The 16,619-nt window shown below is 43.9% G+C and overlaps 1 protein-coding gene across 1 annotated transcript in view; it reads left to right on the forward strand.

Moving 5' to 3' along the window:
• Nucleotides 1–2,295: 2,295 nt before the first annotated feature.
• Nucleotides 2,296–16,619, forward strand: part of LOC132477573 (forkhead-associated domain-containing protein 1-like) — a 78,848-nt gene continuing 64,524 nt past the window's right edge. The window contains exon 1 of the mRNA XM_060080004.1: nucleotides 2,296–2,398. Within this exon, the coding sequence (XP_059935987.1) occupies nucleotides 2,306–2,398 (93 nt within the window). The 5' untranslated portion in view covers nucleotides 2,296–2,305. The remainder of the gene's footprint in view (nucleotides 2,399–16,619) is intronic.

Here is a 16,619-nt window from a genome sequence, read left to right on the forward strand (position 1 = left end):
CTCTGAGTCTCAGTTTCCTCATTTGTAAAGCGGGAAAATACTGACACCTGCCTCGCAGGGTGGTTCTGAGGGTGAACAGAGGCCACGTGTGTAAAAGGACAGCCCAGTGCCTGGCACTTAGTAGGGATTCAGTGATGGAATGATGATGGAGATGTTGATGGAAAGCAGAGCCAGACCGGAGACCCTCTACGGTCAGACCTAGATGATTTTTGTTTTTATCCACAGTCTAACAAGTTCACACTTCAGTGACCTTTCAGTTGAAAAGAGAGTTTGGGGACTTTCCTGGTGGCTCAGCGGTTAAGAATCCGCCTGCCAATGCAGGGTACACAGGTTCGAGCCCTGGTCCAGGAAGATCCCACATGCCTCGGAGCAACTAAGCCAGTGCACCACAACGACTGAGCCTGCACTCTAGAGCCCGCGAGCCACAACTAGGGCCCGTGTGCCGCAACTACTGAGCCCACGTGCTGCAACTACTGAAGCCTGCACACCTAGAGCCCATGCTCCACAACAGGAGAAGCCACCGCAATGAGAAGCCTGTGCACTGTGAGGAAGAGTAGCCTCCGCTCGCCGCAACTAGAGAAAGCCCACATGCAGCAACGAAGACCCAACACAGCCAAAAAAAAAAAAAGGAAATAAAAGAAAAGAGACTATCTTTGGCATGGCACTGAGATGGATCAGAATTCAAATATCATGTGAATTATCATCAACATCTTGGAACCAGCTGAAGTCTCTGAAATTTTTATGTTTTAAAAAACATGTATATATGGGCTTCCCTGGTGGCACAGTGGTTGAGAGTTCGCCTGCCGATGCAGGGGACACGGGTTCGTGCCCCGGTCTTGGAGGATCCCACATGCTGCAGAGCGGCTGGGCCTGTGAGCCATGGCCTCTGAGCCTGTGCGTCTGGAGCCTGTGCTCTGCAATGGGAGAGGCCACAAGAGTGAGAGGCCCGCGTAATGCAAAAATAAATAAATAAATAAATAAATAAATAAATAAATAAAAATAAAAAACATGTATAGGGCTTCCCTGGTGGCGCAGTGGTTGAGAATCTGCCTGCTAATACAGGGGACAGGGGTTCGAGCCCTGGTCTGGGAGGATCCCACGTGCCGCAGAGCAACTAGGCCCGCGAGCCACAACTACTGAGCTTGCGCATCTGGAGCCTGTGCTCCACAATAAGAGAGGCCGCGATAGTGAGAGGCCCGCGCACCGCGATGAAGAGTGGCGCCCGCTTGCCACAACTAGGGAAAGCCCTCACGCAGAAACGAAGACCCAACACAGCCAAAAATAAATAAATAAATTTTAAAACCATGTATAGGGTTTACTTTGAAATGCATTAAAATATAAAATGTATAGATGGGTAGATATATGATAAAGCAAATAGAGCAAAATGTTGATTGTAGAATCTGGGTGGTGGTTCTATAGAAGTTCACCATCCACTTCTTTCAACTTTTCTGTGTGTTTGACATTTTCCTAATAAAATGCCAGCAAAAGATATGTACAGAGTCTTGACCGTACAGCCAAGCTATAATCTTGATATTTTGTCTTTGGAAATCATTTTTTTTTCAACCTAAATATATGAAGGAATGCGGTGACTTAAAAAGAAAGTATCTTCTAATGCCCATTTCCTTGATGACTGACTCTTCCACACTTTAAGAAGCTCTGTAGAAGTTGGGGTTTCTTGAGTCAAAGTTCAGAAGCCCAAGATTAATAACGGTCATGATCACAGTAGGACAAATGGGTGTTTAGTGTAGCAATCACCATTCTAGATGCTTCACATTTAATCCTCACAAAACTCTTTGGGATACAGAGTATTATTAGCCCCATTTTACAGATGAGGAAACAGAGGCATAGAGAGAGAATAAGTAACTCACCCAGAGTCACAGAGCTAGTAAGTGGTGGGTTAGTAAAACTGAGTACTTGATTCTGTCAGATAACTAACCCCAAACCAAGCTTAATGGGAGGTGGAGAGCAGTGATCAGTGGAATTCAGATTTGTTTGGTTTTTTTTTTTTTTTTTTTTTTTTGCTATTGCTTGTTTGTGCTCTGAATTACATAAAGGATGTCCTCTTGTGATCAGAAGCAAGCTCATCTATGCCGGCTATCACTGTTAAAAGGACAGTCTTAAAAATGTGCGGAATTATCATTGTGATCATTGTTAAATCCAGCTATCCACTCCTACCTCTGCTGACTTTTCCTGTGGACATTCTGGTGTATTCCATTCATTCTAAATATGACATTGAATAATTAGAGGACTGTATTTTTCTAACAAAATTGTTTTCTGAAAACCTTTTATAGGGAAAGCAGAGAATATGAAAGCCTATCTAAAGAGTGCAGAAGGCTATTTTGTCCTGAATAAAAGCACTACGATTGGAAGGCATGAAAATTCAGACCTTGTTTTAGAGGTAAGACCTCTTCCTAGCCAGTCCCCGACCCTCCCTACCCCTCACACCACCAAAAGTCCTTACTGTTCTGTGGACTCCAGTCTCTTGTAAAGCACAGCCTCTGGCTAACAGTCCCAGCCTTCCTCGGTGTGCCACCAATAAGCATTCCCCGCGTGTGCTGGGTCTCCCTGGCACATGTGGTAAGAATGAGCACAGTGCAAAGTGCGATGGGCCCTGTGTCCTTTGCTGACTGTGTGTGCAGTGTCCCACCCTGATGGCGCAGTTTGGAAGGTGGGCGTAGAGCTGATGCTTGACCTTCACCTGCTCCGCGTCTGGCAGCCACGGCCACCTGAAGGGCCCAGCTTGAGCAATGGCCTCTCGCCCTTTCCAGAGCTTCTGGAGACTATGGGCCCCTCAGAGCCCTCCCCCGCCCCCATACCTCCAAGTAGTAAATCAGGGTCAGCCCTGGGCGTGGCCTCAGCGCTCTCTCACTTCATTTCATTCCATTCTCTGAATTAGCTGTGGCTTGGTCCACAGTCCCAGCTCATTGACAGCCAAGGAAGTTGGAAGAAATTGTAAGTAAGGAATTATACAAACAGTGGCTTTGAGCCTTTTAAAATTTTGAAAGGGATTAAAATATTGAAGCAGAAAGAGAACTGCAATGGAATCCCTTTAGGACTGTGAAAGGCAGACCACTCTCAGACTTCACTCAACAGAGTTTTTTAAAGTTTATTTTGAAATAATTATAGATGCACAAATGGTAGAGAGAATGGCACGAAGCATGTGTGGAGTCCTGTGCCATTTTACCACGTGTGGATTTGGGTGTGGCCATCAGGATATAGGAGTATTCCATCATCAGAGATGTCCCTTGTGATGCTCCTTTTATAGTCACAATTCCTCCTCCCACCATCGTCCCCACGCTCCGAAAACCACTAATCTGTTCTCCGTCTCTATAATTTTCATCATTTATGTATGACCTTTGCGATTGATTTTTTTTTTTTTTTTTGGTCAGTGTAATGCCCTTGACATCCATTTAGGTTATTAGCTTGTTCTTTTATGGCTGAGTAATAGTCCACGGTATGGACGTATCACCTATGTTTAACCATTCACTTTTTGAAGGACATTTTGTTTCCATTTGGGGCTATTACAAATAAATGTACTATAAACATTTGTATACAGGTTTTTGTGTGAACATAAGTTTTTATTTCTCTGTGATAAATGCTCAGGAGTATGATTGCATGGATTAACATATGTGTTTATATATATTCGGTTTGTAAAGAAACTGCCAGACTTATCCAGCATGTCTGTACCATTTTTCATTTCCACCAGCAATGTATGAGACACATCCTCACCAGCAATTAGCATAAACACTGTTTTTCATTTTAGCTGTTTTAGTAAGTGTGTAGTGGTATCTCATCATAGTCTTAACTTGCATTTCCCAAATCGATAGTGATGTTAAATATCTTTTCATGTACGTGTTTGCCTTCTGCATATCCTCTTCAGTGAAATATCTCTTCATATCTTTTAAGTGTCTCTAATCGAATTGTTAATTTTTTTACCATTGAGTTTTGAGAATTCTTTATGTATTTTACATATGAGTCCCTTGTCAGATAGATGGTTTGCAAATATTTTGTCCCATCCGTAGCTTGTCTTTTCATTCTCTTAGCAGAGTATTTCACAGAGCAAAAGCTTCAACTTTTGATGAAGTCCAGGTAGTTATTTTTTCTTTTATAGATCATGCTTTTAGTGTCATGTCTAAGAACATGCCACAAGTCCCTGACCCTGAGGATTTTCTCTTATGTTTTCTTCTAAGTGTTTTATAGTTTTATGTTTAAATCTATGAACCATTTTGGGTTCACTGTTGTTTATGATGTGAGATTTAGGTCAAAGTTCATTTTTCTTCCATGTGGATATTTAGTTGTTCCAGAACCATTTGTTGAAAATACTATCTTTCTCCATTGAATTGCTTTTGCAAGTTTGTCAAAAATAATCTGGCCATACTTTCTATGGGGGCTACTTCTTAGTTCCCTATTATGTTTCATGGATCTATTTGTCATAATGGATCTACCATTATGAGATAGCCTTGATTACTGTCGCTATGTAAGTCTTAAATCAGGTAGAGTGATTCCTCCCACTTTTCTTTAAAAAAAATTAACCTATTCTAGTTCCTTTGCCTTTCCATTTACATTTTAGTGTAAGCCTGTCTGTATATACAAAATATCATGCTGTAATTTTGATTGGAATTGTGTTTAATCCTATATAACAATGTGAGAATAATTGATATACTCCTACATTGTCTTCCAATTCATGATCATGGTATATTTCTCCATTTATTCAGTGTCTCTCATGAGTGTTTTGTAGTTTTCAGCATACGAGTCCTGAACATGTTTTGTTAGATTCACACTTAAGTATATCTCTCTTTTTTTTTTTTTGAGTGATTGTAAATGGTATTATATTTTTAATTTTGGTGTCCACATGTTCATTGACAGTATATAGAAATACAGTTGATTTTTGTATGCTTCTTGGTATCTTGCAACCTTAACTGCACTTTCTTATATAAGGGCTTTTGTAGATTTCTTGGGATTTTATACATAAACAATCATGTCATCTGCAAATAAGAACAATTTTATTTCTCCTTTCAGAAAAGGAGATCTGAATGCCTTGAATCTTCTTTTCCTTGCTTTATTTCCCTGGTTAAGACTTCCAGGACTCTGCTGAACAAGAGCAGTGTATAAATCCTTATATTCGCTTGTTCCTGACCTTAGGGGAAAGCAGTTACTCTTTCACCGTTAAGTAGGAGGTTAGCTGTAGGGTTTTTATACATGTTCTTACCAAGTGAGAAATTTCCCCCTTTATTCCTAGTTTTCTGAGAATGTTTATTGTAAACGCAACAGATTTAAAGATAACTCCATGAACCTCCCCGTGAGATTCTCCTCCATGATATGGTCTCCCTTCAAGGACACAGAACATCTGTGCAGTGTGCAAAGTGGGAGGAAAAAGAAGAAGAAGAAGAACTGTCGTTTCTTCTTTATCCTAACAAGGCATAGATTTGGGGTAGTTTTATTTCCTGTCTGACTAAAGTAGAGACAGAGATCTCTGTTTTGAACCTGACTATGATATTAGAAAACTGTAGTAATTTTTAAAAGCACAGGCTTTGGAGATAGACAGAGCTGGGTTTGAATCTCATTAGGCTACTTTGTGGCTGAGTGACTTCAACCAAATTACTTAATCACTCTGAGCTCCTTTTCCCTGTCTGTAAACCTCTTACCTCACAGGGTTATTCTGAGGATTAAGTGAGAAATGCATATAAAGAGCCTGGCACGTGGTGCTCAGTGAATGACACAATGATCATTATTATGGTCTCCTAAAACAGAGACTGAGAAGAATCCTCAGAGGTGCACAGGGTTGAGATGAGGATCTACTGACATTAATAAGCCATTTGGAAAAGGGAACTAATGAGGACAGTTATTAACTAGACAGAAATTGAGTTGCATTCATTGTATATAAATAATTGAGAGCTTACTGCTCCTCGGACTTAGCTTAAGAAATACGTGACAAGGCTTCCCTGGTGGCGAAGTGGTTGAGAGTCCGCCTGCCGATGCAAGGGACACGGGTTCGTGCCCGGTCCGGGAATATCCCACATGCCGCGGAGCGGCTGGGCCCGTGAGCCATGGCCGCTGAGCCAGCGTGTCCGGAGCCTAAGCTCTGCAACGGGAGAGTCCACAACAGTGAGAGGCCCGTGTACCGCAAAAAAAAAAAAAAAAAATTCAGGGATTTATATTACTAAAAAGTCATCCTTGCAATTACCCAGAGGTTACATCTAGCAAATAAAAAAGATTGTTCTATTTGCCTGGATCAATCCTAAAGAATAGGCAGTCATGCTTCTAAAGATTTCTACTCATCAGCAAGGCTGACATATTGTTTTGACTATTGGTATCGTAGTATTTCGACATCATTTACTCTTTCCGATAATGGAAGGTAGTTACATGCTTCTTGTGTTTAAAAATTGGGAGAAAGGAAAATATGAGGAAGAAAATAAAAGTCACTTGTAATCATTTGGCTCAGGGAAAAATCAATATTGATATTTGCAGGGTTTTACCCTCCAGACTTTTTTCTATATCCTGTAAGGAGTTTGGTTCCCTAAGGCAATAGGAAGCCTGTTTATAGCCAGGCTAGTGAGAACTGTTTATAGTCAACAGTGATAACTGTTGCTATCACTCATTCATTGCACAGTATTTACCCAGAGCCTCAGCACCAAGCCAAGTCTAGGGGTACAGTGATGGCAGAACTGGACATGGTCCCTGCCATCAGGAAGCTGCCAGGAGAGAGAGAAATAAGTCAAATGATCCCACAGAGGTGTGACTAATTCCATTCCAACATTGGGGCTGTAAAGGAAAGGAATATGGAAGACAAGGAGGACTTAACTAGACAAAAGGAGAAGGGAATGGCATGTGCAAGGGCCCTGGGGTGGAAGAACATATTGTGAATCCAAGGGACTGAGAGAAAACCAGGGCATCCAGAAGTCAGAGTGGGAAGGAGGAGGGCTAAGGGACAAGTCGGCCTCCTTCATGTCACCATAAGGGTTTTGATCTTTATCTGAAAAGCAGTGGGAAGAAGGCTTCAAGGAGTGTAAACAAGGGGGAGACCTGCCAGTGAACATCCCAGCTGCTGTGTGCAGACGAGCCATCAGGAGCTCTATTCACAATCTCCCCTCTCCCATTTTACATGGCTCAAAAGCCTCAGCCTTGCTCATTTCACAGCTAAACCTTGCAAGTTATAATTTATATGATTTGATGTGCCTTGTAAACTGTAATTTTTAGAGTTGGATGTGGCTGTTACTTAAACTCTGCTGAGAAAGGGACTCAGTTCTTCCAGAATGAAGAAACACCAAAGCCAGTGGTTGTTGGATTTTCCGTATGTTTAAGAGTGGTTGTCCAACATGAACTCCTAGGCATTCTGACCCAGTGGGTTTGGGGTAAGGCCCAGGAATCTTCACATTTATATGCTCCCCAGGTTCAGGTGGGGGGAATGGAGTCCCCTGGAGTTGGCTCCAGGACCACACTTTGAGAACCCCACCATCAGTGCTCCCTCCCTCTCCCTTCTTGATCAGCAGAACTCCTGCTTGTGTGTGTGTGTGTGTGTGTGTGTGTGTGTGTGTGTATTCTTTCAATAAACTTTGTTTTGAGGAAAAGAGAAGCGAAGGGTAAACAATGAAGGGCTGACTGACCCTACCCCCTCCCCAGGGACTCCCCCAGTCCCACCCTGGGGAAGTCCCAGGATCCCTAGAAGACTGAGCTCTAGGACAGCCCAAGTCAGCGCAGGGCTGCAGCTACGAGGGTGGAGATGGAAGAGAAAAAGAAAGAACAGACATGACAGGGGGATGAAAAGCTGGTGTCCACCCCTCACCCTCGGTGGTCAGTGTCCTGCCAGCCATCTCCTTTCTCATGGGTGGAGCCATCTCTCCAGCCTGTGTCAGCCCTTCTAGCGTGGGATCTGAGGGTCGTGAAGCCAGACTGATCTCATACACACACCCCCGATCCCATCCAGCCGGATGACTCTTGTCCCTTTTCCTGGCCCCTGCCAGTTCTGGGCTGCCTCTCAGAAAAGAACCAGAGCCTACACCATAGTCTTGTTTATTATTATTAAACAAGGCTGCTGGGATTCTCCTATTATTTGCATCATTTCACAGACGTGCAGGTATGTCTGCTCTGTCAAAGGACACACACAGCTGTAACTCTAATGGGCATGGCCAAATTGTCCACCAGAGTTTTCCGGATGTGGTGTCCTGCCAACAGTGGACGCCCGTCTCCCACTCCCTCCCCAGCCTAGGGTGCTGACCCCTCATTGGATCTTCACTGATCTACGGGGTGAAGTATGGTACCTGTGTCATTTTAATTCACATTTCTCTTATTCTAAGCGAACACCTGCATTTTCGGACATAAGGTAACAGGTGGACTCTCTGTGGGGAAATCCACGGAATGAAACAGGCCTGGGAGGGTGCACTTGCTGGCTCCCCATCTGCATCGCGCTTGTCCTCCTGCCTGGGTCGTGCTCCCATCCTCCCCCCTCACCCCCACCTCACCCCTGGCTTCTCCCCAAGTGCTCCTTGCTCTGGGGGTTCACCTGTTTGGTCTCACCAGTCCTCAGGGAATGTTTTGTCCCCTGTTTGGGAATTGGCGGCTGATTTCATTGGTCAGTACCCACCACAGCAATTGATGGGACTAGTTTCTCACCAGCAGATGGAGGGCTTCCAAGAGGAAAAAGTTCAGAGGAAAGGGCTAGATCGTGATCTCATTTTCTCATTTTTTTAAATTGTGGTAAGATATGCATAACATAAAATTTACCATCTTAACCACTTTTATTAAGTGTGCCGTTCAGTGGCATTAAATATATTCACACTGTTGTGCAGCCATCACCCCCATCCATCTCCAGAACTCTTTGAATCTTGCAGAACTGAAACTGCACCCATGAAACAACAACTCCCCTTGTCCCCCCATCCCAGCCCCCAGCAACCACCGTTCTGCTTTCTGTCTCTATGACCTTGGCTACTCTGGGTATCTCATATAAGTAGAATCATAACAGTATTTGTCTTTTCATGACTGGCTTCTTTCACTGAGTATAATATCCTTTCACTGAGTATAATGTCCATGTTCATCCATGCTGTAGCATGTGTCCGAATTTCCTTCCTTTTTTGAGGCTGAATAATATTCCATGGTGTGGATTCACCACATTTTGTTTATTCATTCATCTAGTGATGGACACTTGGGTTGTTTCCACCTTTTGGCTGTTGCAAACAATGCTATGAACATGGGTGTATAAATATCTCTTCAAGGCCCTGCTTTCAGTTCTTTGGGATATATACCCAAAAGTAGACTTGCTGGATCATATGATAATTTTATTTTTAATTGTTTGAGGAACTGCCATGCTGTTTTCCATAGTGGCTGCACCAAGTTACATTCTCACAACAGGGCACAAGGGTTCCACTTTCCCTGCGTCCTCACCAACACTTGTGATTTCCCTTTTTTTTTATAGTAGCCATTGTGATGGATGTGAGATGAAAGAAGGATCATAATCTTTTGAATAGCATACACAATACAAACAGCTACAGCATACATTTATGGACTACTTACTGCATCTCACATGGCTTTATACATCATCTATGTATGTTCTGTATATATATTTATAGAATTATATCCACAAAACAAATCCTGTGCGGGTGAGAACTACTATTATCATTATTATCCTCATTTGATGACATGGACATGGGACTCAGAAAGGTTAAGGAACTGGCCCAAATCACACAGCTAGACGGGGGAGGTGGGGCTGAGTTTCAGACTGAGCTGACTGAAGCTTCTAAAAACAGAAGCTTCACTTTTTGAGTGTAAATTTAGCTTTGGGAACATCTAATATCTAAATTGGAAATTCTCAGTTAACTGAGATAACAAGATAATTGAGTAAGCTAGGGAAATTCCACCCTGTGGAATCGAGAATGGGGGTTGTCAGTGAAATGTGAGATGAATGTTCTTGTGATCCTCATTCATGCAACAGACTGAGGTGGTGCTATCTAGGGGGGGATTTGGGTAAAGAGGAAACGTTGACCTGGTGCTTTCCCAGGAAGAGGAGCATTGGGGCTGTTAAGTGGGGGCCCAGCAAGAAACACCACTTATCTCTCCAATCCAGCCAGAGTAAGTTCTCTGCTTATAAGGACTGGTGGAGTTCAATTAGTCCCACCTGGATAACCCAGGATAGTCTCCCACTTTTTAAAAAATTTTTAAAAAGTTTTTGGCTGGGTTTGGTCTTCGTTGCTGAGCACAGGCTTTCTCTAGTTGCAGCAAGCGAGGGTTACTCTTTGTTGCGGTGCACGGGCTTCTCATTGCAGTGGTTTCTCTTGTTGTAGAGCACGGGCTCTAGGCACGCAGATTCAGTAGTTGTGGCACGTGGGCTCAGTAGTTGTGGCTCGTGGGCTCTGGAGCGCAGGCTCGGTAGTTGTGGCACACGGGCTTCGTTGCTCCATGGCACGTGGGATCTTCCCGGACCAGGGCTCGAACCCGTGTCCCTTGCACTGGCAGGCGGATTCTTAACCACTGCAACACCAGGGAAGTCCTTAGTCTCCCTCTTTTAAGAGCACTGATTAGTAACCTTGACATCGTCACAGTCCCTTTGGCCACGTCATGGAGCATAGTCCCAGGTTCTGGGGATCACGGCATGGGTATCTTTGGGAGACCATTCTGCCCACCACATTAATAGTACCACCTGACTGGACCGTTGCTTTGGGACTGGTCTGAGAGCTTTCTGGAAGAATCAGTAGGATCAATGCCACAGGCCACAGAGAAAGATGGCTGGATGAGCTGGCAGGTGATAATACCGTTACCAAGAGGGCAGGAAGCAGGACGGGTTGAGTGAGCACCTCAACATCCCGGAAGCAGCCAGGCAGTTTGGGGCCTGGAGATGAACCAGGGGTTGGAAACACACACCTGCGAATCGAGGGGGTGGCACAGTGGCCCCAGCCCATGGACAGAGTGCGGAGGAAACGGACATCTGAGGGGAGAGGAGCCCGGCGCGGAGACCTGGAAGCAGTCAGAGAGGTGAGGGAGCCAGAGCGCTGCTGACAGGCTGAGGGTATTCATCACAGAGACAGCTTGCTGTGTGCCAGGTACTGTTCTGGGCACTCTCGAGTGTATTAACTCATTTCATCCTTAGGAGGTTAGTGTTGATGACCTCACTTTACAGATGAGGGCGTTGAGGCACAGATAGGCTGAGTATCCTGCCTGGGGTCACAGGGGGAGGCTGGGGCACTGGGCACCACGCTCGGGCAGTCTGCTTTCAGGACCAGCCTCTCCTGAGGCCTTGCCGGTCCACAGGGCTCTCCCGGGGAGACCTGGGAGGAAGGATCCAGCCGACGGGGAAGCAGAGAAGCTTCTTCTTTCCTCCCACTCCCAGACTCGTTGTCTCACCAGCGCCTGGCCGTTTCCTCATATCCTTATTCTTTTGAAAACCCCATTTTTTTTTTTTACTATTTCTGCACTACATCCCTTTCCGGAGGCAGTGGGGGGCTGGGGCTGGGGGATGGGATAGCCTAGAACCAAAAGGTTAAAAGAAATAGATAAAACACACACACACACACACACAAGTTAATTTCAAAAATGTTATCCCACTCCTTTGAACATGTCACCAAGCAGTACCTTTTGTCAATCCTACGAAGCCCAGCTTATCAAACTCATTTTTGCTGCTCAGGGAACAACCAAAGAGAAGGAAAGAACTGTGCCCCAGGCTGCACAGCTGGAAGGTAGCAGAGGTGGGAGTTGAACTCAAGGCTTTCTAACTCCAGAGCCCATCCTCTTGCTCATAATAGAGAACATTTCCCATTTGCCCTATGTTCTCTTCTAAGTGCTTTAGTATGTATTATATCATTTATAGGTCACCAGTAGCTTATAAGACTGTCCTTTTGTTACCTTACAGATGAGGAAGCTGAGGTATCACTTGCCCAAGGTCACCCTGCTAGGAAGTAGGAGAGCTGGACTCGAGCCCAGTCTAATAACCACCACGTTGCCCTGCTCCCCCAACCCCTGAACCACCAGGCCACGTGCCCCTCTCTGACAACTGTATCACATGTCACAGGGAGGCCGAGAGCCCGAGGAGGCCCCCGAGGGCAATGGCAGTGGGTTGAGGACCCAGCGGGAGAGGAACCTCTTGAAGCCATTTGACAATAAAGGAAAGGAAGGGGGAAGGGGCGGCGTTTCCAGGCCGAGGGGGTGGTGAGCACGTTCACAGGTTAGACGGAAGTTACACTGTCAAGGTGAGGATGCAGAAGAGGAGATGGTTGAGGAGAGGGACCAGACCAGGGTGGGATGAAGGCAGGACCACCCGGAGGCCCTTGGCAGCTAAGAGAAGCCTTGAAGGTCCCATCTAAGAGCTTCTCCCTGCCTGGGAAGTCCAGGTCCTGGCAGGGAGCTGAAGGCACATTCACAGGGGTGTGGAGTGATGGAAGGGAGTTTCCTGAAGGGACTCCATAGGGAGTGGGCAGGGCTCAGAGAAACCACAAAGGATAGTGCAGGGCCCAGAGCTAGTATGAGTGAGGACTGTTCCCACCCCCAGAGCTGAGGGGTGAGTGGCAGGGGCATTTCCTGGGACCCAGAGACCCCGAGGGCTGGGTAGAGTACTCTGAGGGAAGCTGTGTGGCCTCAGAGAATGGAACCCAGGGGAGTAAGTACCCCAAGCTCTCTCCTCCCTGCTCTGATCTCTAACCCCCCCATTGGCCAAACCCAACCAGAAACCAGACACAAGGAGTCCATCAGCCCATGGATGTAGCCACACAGGTGGGCCTGCTGGGCAGAGGGCGCCATGTAAAGGGATGGAGGAGGGTCGGGAGAAGCAGATGGAGGATGGGGGCAGGTGCAGGAGGTGAAGACCTAGGAGGCTGTTGTCAAAGTAGAATGAAAAGCCTGAGAGCAGGGACCTGCTGGCTGGGGGGCCCAAAGGGCACTGGGCCAGCCTCAGGACAGAAGTGTGAGGGTGGCAGGAGGGTTTGGGGGCCGGGATGGACTTGAAGGAGCTGGTGAGCTTGAGCAGGGCCCAGGCTGGGTGAGCATAGGGCATTACCCATAGGGAGCAAACAGGGAGCAAAGGCTACGTGACTCAAGGAGAGGACGAGACAGAGGATAAGGAAGGCCGGGAGTGGGAGGTTATGGTCTGAGATGGGGCTTCCCAATGCCAGGTGATGCAAGGTTGAAACCTAGCTCCAAAGGACGGTTCCAGGTACACGTCGAACCTCAGCGACAATGTCAGTGAACCTCAGGGCAACGTCATAACTAAGTCAGCTTCCCGAGGAGGCTTCCTTAAAGCACAGGGGTCATCAGAGCAGATGGTCATTGTTAATAGAACTTTAAACGTCTCAATATTTTATGGACTCACTATATACTTTTTAAAGACATTTTAAATGCAGGAGCCTTTAAAAATGCACTTGTTTTGTATATTAGGTCCTGCCTGTCTCCTCTCTCATTATTAAATCACTCTCTACTCTGAAAATCACAGGGTACAAATCAAAGGTACAAGTTTTGGAATTAGACTTGGGTTCAAACCCTGACATTGCCCTGTGCCAGCATCCTGATGTTGAGTGAGTCCCTTCATCTTAGCCATTTTTTAAATCGTGATAAAATACCTATAAAGTTTACCATCTTAACCACTTTTAAGTGTACAGATCAGTAGTTGTAAGTTATTCACATTGTTGTGCAACCAGCCTCAGAATTTTTCATCTTGCAAAACTGAAACTGTACCCATTAAACAACTCCCCGTTTCCCCTTCCCCAGCTCCTGGCAACCCCCGTTCTATTTTGTTTCTATGAGCCTGACTACTCTATGTACCTCACATAGTGGAATCATACAAAATTTGCCTTTTTGTGACACTTATTTCACATAATGTCCTCACAGTTCATCCATGTTGTAGCATGTGTCAGAATTTCCTTCCTCCTACACTGAATAATATTCCACTGTTATGGATGGACCACATTTTGCTTATCCAATCATCAGTCAGTGGGCACTTGGGTGGCTTTCACCTTTTGGCAATTGTGAATAATGCTACTATAAACATGAGTGTACAAATAACTCTTTAAGTTCCTGCTTTCAATTCTTTGGGGTATATACCCAGAAGTGGACTTGCTGGATCGTATGATAATTTTATTCTAAATTGTTTGAGAAGCCGCTCTACTGTTTTCCATATCAGCTGCACCATTTTACCTTCTCAGCGGTGCATAAGTGTTCCCCTACTCTACATCCTTGCCAACACTTGTTATTTTCTGTTGCTGTTTGTTTGTTTTTGATAGTAGCCATCCTAATGGGTATGAGGTGGTATCTCACTGTGGTTTTGATTTGCATTTCCCTAATGACTAGTAGTGTTGAGCACTTTTTATATGCTTGTTGGACATTTATATATCTTCTTTGGAGAAATGTCTATTCCAGTTCTTTGCCCATATTTGATCAGGTTATTTGGGGGTTCTTTTTCGTTGTTGTTGTTGAGTTATAGTTCTCTATATATTCTTCATATTAACCCTTTTTCAGATTTGTGATTTGCAACTATTTTCTCCCATTCTCTAGATGGCCTTTCACCCTGTTTATTGTGTCCTTTGATTCACAGAAGTTTTAATTTTTGATATAGTTGAATTTATCTATTTTTACTTTTGCTGCCTATGCTTTTGGTATCATACCCAAAAATGCATTGCCAAATCCAATGTCATAAAGCTTTCCTCCTGTGTTTTCCTCTAAAAGTTTTAGACTATGTTTAAGTCTTTGATCCACTTTGAGTTAATTTTTATACATGGTGTAAGGTAAGAGTTCAACTTAATTCTTTTGCGGTCTTTCCCAGCATCATTTGTTGAAAATACTGTTCTTTCCCCCTTGAATAATCTTGGCACCCTTGTCAAAAATCATTGGATCATATATGCAAAGTTTTATTTCTCTGCTCTCTATTCTATTCTATTGGCCTATGTGCCTGACCTTATGTCGGTATCACACTGTTTTGATTACTGTACCTTTGTATGCAGTAAGTTTTGAAATCAGGAAGTGTGAGACCTCCAGCTTTGCTTTTCTTTCTCAAGATTATTTTGGCTATTTGGGGTCCACTGAGATTCCATATGAATTTTAGGATGGATTTTTCTATTTCTGCAAAAACTGCTGTTGGGATTTTGAATCTGTACATCCTGCTGTGTAGTAATGACATCTTAACAATATTAAGTCTTCCAACCTACGAATACAGGGTGTCTTTCCATTTATTTGTGTCTTTAATTTCTTTCAGCAGCACTTTGTAGTTTTCAGTGTACACATCTTTTACCACCTTGGTTAAATTTATCCCAAAATATGTCATTCATTTTGATGCTATTGTAAATGAAATTATTTTCTTAACTTCCTTTCAGATTGTTCATTGTGAGCATATAGAAACACAACTGATGTTTGTGTGTTGATTTTGTATCCTACGATTTTGCTAGCGAATGTTATTTATTGGTTCTAAGAGGGTTGTGGGTTTTCATGGACTCTTTAGGATTTTGTACATGTAAGATCATGTTGCCTGTGAACAGAGATAATTTTACTTCTTCCTTTCGAATTTGTATGCCTTTATTTCTTTTTCTTGCCTAATTGCTCTGGCTAGGACTTCCAGTACTTTGTTGAATAGAAGTGGCAAAAGCAGGTATCCTTATCTTCTTCTTGAAATTAGAGGAAAAGCTTTCAGTCTTTCACCTTTGAGTATGATGCTACCTGTGGGCCTTTCATATTTGACCTTTATTATGTTGAGGTAATTTCCCTCTTTTCCCTGTTTGTTGAGTGCTTTTATCATGAAAGAATGTTGCATTTTGTCAAATGCTTTTTGTACATCAATCGAGATGATCATTTTTTCCTTCTTTCTGTTAATGTGATGTATTACGTGGATTAATTTTCATATGTTGAACCATCAAGTCTGCATTCCAAGAATAAATCCCACTTGATCATAGTGTATGATCCTTTTAATGTGCTGTTGAATTCGGTTTCCTCCTATTTTGTTGAGGATTGTGGTATCAGTGTTCATAAGAGATATTGGTCTGTAGTTTTCTTGTAGTGTCTTTGTCTGGGTTTGGTATCAAGGTAATGCTGTCCTCTCACTTCACCTTTTGAGTCTCAGCTTCTTCATCTCTAAGATGGAGATAATAAGAGTCCCTGTTTAGGGCTGTCATGCAGATTAAATGATAAAACTGCACACAAAATGCTTCAGCAGGGCCCAGTTCACAGGAAGCCCTCAAAACATGTTAGATGATGATAAGGATAATAATAAAAATAATAATAAATAAATAACAGTTCATCTCATAGTTGGACAGCTGAGTAGGCTGGGGCTTATAGAGTCAGTCTGTATTAGCAGCAGGGCATCTGTCCAGTAGTAGCATTTAGCAATTTTCCAAGTAAGGGAGCGAGTGATATTATAGGGCCAAACTAGGAAGCTGTCTCCTGGCCTAACATGTGGTAGAGGCTCACCCAAATTTGTGGAGTCATTTAAAACTTCCTGCTTGCTTTGATTTCTTAATAATGGCTTGACAGTTTTTGAGGAACTGAAAGCAGTGAAGCCTGGGAAGAGAAAAACAAAATGTAACACACAGAGTTTCTCTCATTCATGGGTTATCAAATGTTCAAAGGACACAAAGATCAATGCCAATGGTGATGAAGATGATGTGGGTGACATTTTCCAAAGAAATAATGTGTTTTAATTTTTTTAATACTTTATTTTT

This window comes from Mesoplodon densirostris, chromosome 2, assembly GCF_025265405.1.
Source record: "Mesoplodon densirostris isolate mMesDen1 chromosome 2, mMesDen1 primary haplotype, whole genome shotgun sequence".
Lineage (NCBI taxonomy): Eukaryota > Metazoa > Chordata > Mammalia > Artiodactyla > Ziphiidae > Mesoplodon > Mesoplodon densirostris.